This window comes from Nelumbo nucifera, chromosome 5, assembly GCF_055504915.1.
Source record: "Nelumbo nucifera cultivar China Antique chromosome 5, China Antique-T2T, whole genome shotgun sequence".
Taxonomy (NCBI): Eukaryota; Viridiplantae; Streptophyta; class Magnoliopsida; order Proteales; family Nelumbonaceae; genus Nelumbo; species Nelumbo nucifera.
This window is the reverse complement of record NC_142653.1, coordinates 16,216,436-16,223,370: the sequence shown is the minus strand read 5'-3', so window position 1 is coordinate 16,223,370 and position 6,935 is coordinate 16,216,436. Positions and strand designations below refer to the sequence as shown.

Below are 6,935 nucleotides of genomic sequence, written 5' to 3'. Positions count from 1 at the left end.
TAGAAAATGTTCATTAAAAATGTGACACTGTAAAGGGGATGGGCTATATGGGTCTTGGACCATCATCCTTTTGAATATGTTTTGGATCATGGGCCTAAAATTAAAAAAAAAAAAACATAGGTATTTAATATATGGTATCTTGAATGTTTGAGAATATTAAAAAGGATATTTTGTTTGCAAAAATAAGAGAAATTCCCTTTATAAAAAATATTTTGTTATGATTAATTTGAAGATTAAATCATAGGACTTGTTTGGTATTATAGAAAGGCCGATAATAGGGTTGCAATGGAATTTATAAAGATTTTATCACGAGAAAAAAGTTTAGCTATCTACGTTCGACAACCCTCCCGCTGTTTACAAGGCTTTTTCTACATGACACGTTAGTCCATACAAACTCCGTGCGACAATAACGGTAAGACATAGTATTATGAACTGATGTGTCACATGGAGAGAGCCTATATATAGCACAATCTGTCGAACATGGATAGTCGAAGATTTCTCTTTATGATATATTTATTCAATTTATCTACATTAAATATTTGTTCGTTATCTATTTTTAAATAATTACAAACAATGACATATCGAAAAAAGTTTTCTAGATCCATTAATGCTTAAATATAATTGCATTGCATTCATTGTTGTATTTTCGTCGACAAAGTGATAATGAAATTTTGTTAGCCTAGCTATGGTCGCAATAATTATGGGAGGGAGTTCGACAATCACATTAATCGACGTATCATCAAGGAAACTCTCTTCAATTTCTAAAAAAAAATTAAGAAACTCCTTGTTCTTCTCCTTCTCTTCTCTTCTCTTCTATTATTATTACCTGCTAATAATAGTAGAATTATTGTTATTGTTGTTGTTGTTGTTGTCATCGTCCTGATTCATGTCATATTCTCTTCTATTTTTTGTTATTAACATTTTATACAAGTATAATCAAGAAAATTCTCTTCAATTATACTTTGTAAAGGGTAAATTTAAAATTTTGTTCTTTTTATCAATATTGCTATTACATAAAAGATTCTATCAAAGTAGTAGAATACCTTAAATATTTCAAGTTTATATAACAGGTAACATACACAAAAATTATATTTCAACTATTTTACTAAGACATATCTACGAAAAAATAATTTATTAAGACAAAATAAACAAGACATAAAAATCATGAATTTGAATCCATAGAAAAACAAAACAAAAAAAAAAACAGAAAAAGAGAAGAAAATACTAGGATGTGAAATCAAGGTCAAGGGTTGAATTTCGTATAACTGTATTCTGGACAATAGACATGATTTGGGTATACAAAAGTACGTAAGAGGAAGTCCAAAGCATCGTAATAATTGCAATTTCTGAGTGAAACGGCTACTAGTCATCTGCTGAGATTTCACATTTCAGGGCGCACGCTTCCCCATGACAAAGGAGAAAAAAACGCAAACATTGGTTGGTCGTTTCCCGTAGTTATTTTACACATTTACCCCTAATCTTTTAGGATTAAAATGCTATCAATTGACCAATACATCTTTTCCTCAGGAATTTCTCATGGATTTGGTTAAATAAATACCCTTTTATGAAACAATTATTATTATTAAATGAACTACTAATTATCACACATTAATTCATATGAGGTAAGCTAAAGTAATTAGTTTTAGTCAATGGATTAATGAATTTGTTTAGTTCATGGGACGGGCGAGTTAGAATTATAAATATATAATTATAAAATAAATTAAAACTATTTTGAAGTTGAAAGATTTTTTTTTTTTAATTTGTAGATAACTCAAGCACAGGGGAGATGAGTAACCTGTACTCTCACTGAATCGCGTTTATGTACGGGAGATCTTATTTTAAGTGATTAAATTATCAAATCTTTTAATTTCTCAGTGAATAATAATTCCATCAACCATCTTCTTCATCCCTAGTCATGTAAAGAAAATAATCTGCCATGAAATGAAGGCATGAACCTCAAAAAATAAGAAAAAAAAATTATTACAGAAGAAAAAAAAACCCAGTTATTTTTCATTAACATTTAAACATTCGGACCAATAAAAATACATATATTATTTGTCTTCTCAGTTCTCAGTCCATGCCCCTCTCCCTCAATCTCTCCTTTTACCCTAAATAGACACTCGTTTCCTACATAAGTCCCACTCTTGCAACAGTCTCCTCAAGGACCTCAATCCAGCTTTGGGCCTCGAGGCTTGCTTTTCTTACTCCCCCAACTTCTATCTTCCCATTTGGTTTTGTTTTTTCTCTGCTAGGCTTTATACCTTACATTTCTATTTGTTGCTTTTATGTTTAGGGGAAATCTCTTCTTCACTTATAATCTCTGAATAAATCTCTGTTTCTCTTCTCATTTGATGAGATTTGTGGAGGCAGAGAGGTTTCTGAGGTTCTACAATGACACCCAGCTTCGACTGCTCAGCCTCCAGCCTCCTCTGTGCAGAAGACAACAATACTTTCATGTGTTTTGAAGATATTGAAGATGGGGCTGGGGATGAGTTTGGAGATGGTTGGCAGCAGCAAAACCATCGAACGAATCATCAAAACCAGAGCTTTAGTGCAGGGGAGTTCTGGATTGGGTTCCCATTACAGAGTGAAGAGTGTCTGCGAATGATGGTTGAGAGGGAATGGCAGCATTTGCCCAGGGATGATTATTTGAACCGGTTGCGTAGTGGGGAGTTGGATTTGGGGGTTAGAAGAGAGGCCATCGATTGGATTGGGAAGGTGGGTTTTAGTTGATTGCAAATGCGATTATTGAGTATTTTCCTATTCTCTTACCAATCAATATATATATATATATATATATCGATTTTATGAGATAGTTATTCGATTTTTCCACTTCTCTTTGATTGGCATTGATGCTTAAAAACGATTTGGGTATTGGGTATCGTTCTTAATTCCTTTTAGTCGTATTTGATGTTGATGTGTTAATACAGCCCATTCCATTCTTGTTTTCTCTCTGAAATTGAAATTTGGGTTTCTTCCGTCCTGGGTTCAGAATATTGTTTTTTTTTTCTCGGGGATGCCCTCTTTTCTGATTGATGCTCAAATGAAGACGATTAGTTTTTCTTCTGAAATGAATTACTTTTCGTGAACTGTATCCAGAATTCCTTATGTTGATGAATAATGCTTTTGTGTTGGTTCTTAACAGGTTCATGCCTATTACAGTTTTGGGCCTTTGAGTGCCTATTTGTCAATAAATTACTTAGATCGGTTCCTTTCAGTTTATGAGCTTCCCGTAAGTTCAGGAAATAGACCAAAAAAGGACGTGTTTCTTTCTTCGTTAAGACATAGTTCTATTGAGGTCATTTCCTGATTGTCTCTATTCTGTTCTTTGCCATTGGTAGAGAGGTAAAGCTTGGATGATGCAGTTGTTAGCTGTAGCCTGTTTGTCTCTAGCAGCCAAAGTGGAAGAGACTGAAGTGCCTCTCTCTCTAGATTTACAGGTGAAGCAACAATCGGGTTAAACGATTTCAATTATAATAATCATATAGAATTGAAGGAAGATTTCTTTTTGATAACCACTGTCCTGATCTTTGGGTTTATTATCAGGTGGGGGAATCCAAATTCGTCTTTGAAGCTAGAACCATACAGAGAATGGAGCTTCTTGTGTTGAGTACCTTGAAATGGAGAATGCAAACTGTGACTCCTTTCTCCTATATAGACTACTTCCTCCGTAAGATTAACCATGATCAACCTCCCCCTAGTTCGTCCATCTCAAGATCCATCCAAATGATCTTAAGCACAATAAAGGGTGATCTCTCTCTCTCTCTCTCTCTCTCTCTCTAGTCTCTACACACACACAACACGGTTTCTTCTGCCTACAAGGGCGTAAAAGGTTAATTTAGAGCATGGACTGATCCAATGATGGGTTGGAATGGGGATGCAGGGCTTGACTTTTTGGATTTCAGGCCTTCTGAGATTGCTGCAGCAGTGGCAATGTCTGTATTGAGAGAAGCCAAAACAGGGGACATTGAAGGTGCTCTTTCTTGTTTCATACAGCATGTAAAAAAGGTAAAATTGGTGCTTCTTACCGCACACCCAAAAGATCATTTTGTTGTCTTAACCATGATTCATAATTTGTTGTTAACCCATTTGATTAGTTAGCTTATGAATGGGTTGCCTGTTATGGGTTTTGCAGGAGAGAGTGTTGAAATGTCTTGAACTCATTCGGGATATGTCATTGATTAGTGGTTTTGAATTTGATAAGGTTGCGAATAATTCAGTTCCATCAGTGCCCCAGAGCCCAATTGGGGTCCTAGATGCCGCATGCTTGAGCTATAAGAGTGATGATTTAACAGTTGGGTCATGTGCAAATTCTTCTCATACTAGTCCAGATACAAAGAGGAGGAAACTAAACAATCCTTCATCTGAGGTGGACCTTAAGTCATGAGATTGAGAGGTCAGAGGTGGCGTTTTTGCTTCTCACCCAAATCATTTGGTTTGGTTGAATGGAAATTTTGGTGTGGTTTTTGCAGGCGCCCTCCACAAAGAGTTAGAGAAAAAGAAAAAGAGCTGGAGTTTTAGGAGGAAAAAAAAAACAAAGTGAAAAAAAAGGAGTTGAATAAAATGAGATGGAGGTTGGAGGAAGGGAATCAACAGTTTTCATGCTTTTGGCATGAAAGGAAAAGTGTCAAGTTGTTTATTTACCAGAATTTTCAACTCGCCCAAGAAGATTAGGGAAGGGAGAAAATTAATAGTGCTCATCTGTGCTGTTGGATAAATACAGTTTGTTGTAGTTTACATTTCCATCTCAAAAAACAAAGAAAAAAGGAAAAAACGAAAAGAAACGAAATTAGAGGAAAGTTGGAGAAATATTTGTTGATGTTATTTGTTTTTCTTTTTTTGAAAAATTGGAAAAATAGTCCCTTTTGGGAACAAAAATAGACAGCACCGAAACAGTAGAAGAAGAATGGAAGTGGGCTTTTATTTTATAGTTAAAATATATATAAAAAAAAAACAGTTTTCTCATAGTTTATGTCAGCAAAATGATGATTTCTTTTTGGTATTTGGGGTTCTCTTTCACCCTTTGTTTGACTGTGTGTCTTATTGGAGCCTGGGGTCTGCAGCCTCTTTGGTGATAAAATAAGCGGTCTGAGTCAGAAGAAACCTTGGGAAGGCAACATAGAAACTCTTGATTAACTCATTATATTAAAAATATAAGAATCTTAAATGAAAAAAAAAAAATTCAAGTGTGGACTGAGAAACTCGGGAGAGATGATGGGGTCCTCTTTAGAATTTCCAGTTTGGGTTAAAAAAAAATCCAATTGGACATTAATGGGGAATTATTCTCTGTTTGTCTTTTATCTACTTTTAATCCTGTTCTTTTGTGTCTTTCTTTAATATATAATCTTTGCTCTGCCACTGTGGTCTTATACATCTCCATTCTTTTATTACTTAATGAATTATTATGAGTTTATCACCAGTCTAGTTAGCTGTTTATATTAATGCAGTATATACAAGAGAAACCAATGGCTGAGCTCCAAAATATTGTAAGACAGCCAATGTGCGAGGGGTTACTGGTTAGGGGGGTTTTCTTTCTGCCAAACACACTAGAGTGGTTTAATTACCTAAATGCCATCTCGTTGTTTGGTCTTAACCAATGGGGATCTCATCTCATCTCAGGATCTGGGGAAGAGGATAAGCTGGGTATGGGTTTAGAGCACCATCTGGTTTAGCCATTCCACTCCGTAAACCCCATTTTCCCCCTGTCAAAATCGTTGCTTTTACAGAAAACTCCATTTGATTCCTTCTTTCTCTGATTCTCTATTCTAGTTTCTAAGCATTGCCAATTGAAAGTGCAAAGAAAGCAAATATTAATGCCTTGAGGTTAAGTTTGAACCCTGAGGCATCTGATTTTCGGGTCATGGTTGGAGCATCAATTGGCTTTGGCGTAGTGATTTCTCAGGCAGACTGGAGTCTGCAACAATGTCCAAAAACCAACCAATAGGGTGGCCCTTTTCACCTTCATCATCGGATCTTATCTTATACACAAATATAAAATATAAAGTATATGGGGTAATTGGGTATGGGGCGAAGTGTCTAAGATACAAGTTCCAAGAACTAATCATATTTTAGTTATCAGTGTAACAACAGTTGTAGGGGCTCATTCATCTTTCTGGCCAGCTGAGCCGATGCCAGCTTTAGTTGTAAACCAAGGTACGTCACCTTCCTAAATATCAATTCCACAGTCAAAAGACTGAGTTCCTGTACACATTAATTATCGACTCAGTTAAACTAGCCATATTAAAATTTTCTCCCCACTGGGTTATACTTAAACAAATCGTTCTCTTTACATTATTAGTTTATTGTCTTCGCTTGATTTAGGATAATGTGGGAGTGCAGAGTCACGTGGGGGAGGACTAAACATAAGAGCCTTGGATGATTTAAGGCGCTTTTGCACTTGTGGATTAGATTTGGTTTTGTGCGGTAATTAATTAGCCAGCATAATTTATATTATTCTAATCGGAAAATGTAGATGGGCTTTCGAGAGGTACTTCAGTACTTGTCTTAATATAAACTGCTACTAATTAAAAATCATCACAACATTTGAATTGGCTCTTTAATGCTAGCTTTTTGAAGGATATTACCCAACTATAACTGGCACTATAGAGCTGATCAGGAGAGAGTTCTTATGATTACTCTGTTTAGAATTTAAAAGCTGTCATTTGATTCAAATCAGCTCCTAGCAGGAGAACAATAAAAGCAAGAATTTTGCTAATTAAGGTTTTGATTGCTACCACTGCTACTGCTAATCAGGTTGATCAATACAAATTGGTGAGATATATGTCATATCACTTCATAGAATGATTAGATGCCACCACCCCCTAGAGCAAGAAATGTCAATTTGATGTTTCAATTATAAACAGATTCAAATGATATTTGTTTGCCAATTTGTATGGATCAACCCTAAATCTTTTGGTTGAAACCAATGCTTTAAA

At 35.3% G+C, this 6,935-nt stretch overlaps 1 protein-coding gene across 1 annotated transcript; it reads left to right on the top strand.

The window, feature by feature from the left end:
- The first annotated feature begins 2,048 nt into the window (after positions 1-2,048).
- Positions 2,049-4,965, top strand: LOC104603896 (cyclin-D3-1-like). Its single transcript, XM_088886990.1, has 6 exons — positions 2,049-2,718; positions 3,146-3,232; positions 3,342-3,440; positions 3,547-3,748; positions 3,884-4,008; positions 4,136-4,965. The coding sequence occupies exons 1-6, from the start codon at positions 2,392-2,394 to the stop codon at positions 4,385-4,387; spliced, it is 1,092 nt and encodes a 363-aa protein (XP_088743116.1). The 5' UTR covers positions 2,049-2,391; the 3' UTR covers positions 4,388-4,965.
- The last annotated feature ends 1,970 nt before the right edge of the window (positions 4,966-6,935 follow it).

Coding starts and splice junctions, on each gene's coding strand:
- LOC104603896 (XM_088886990.1), top strand. CDS start 2,392: ATGACACCCAGCTTCGACTGCTCAGCCTCCAGCCTCCTCTGTGCAGAA. Junction 3,749..3,883: donor GATCTTAAGCACAATAAAGG/GTGATCTCTCTC, acceptor ATGGGGATGCAG/GGCTTGACTTTTTGGATTTC. Junction 4,009..4,135: donor TCATACAGCATGTAAAAAAG/GTAAAATTGGTG, acceptor TGGGTTTTGCAG/GAGAGAGTGTTGAAATGTCT.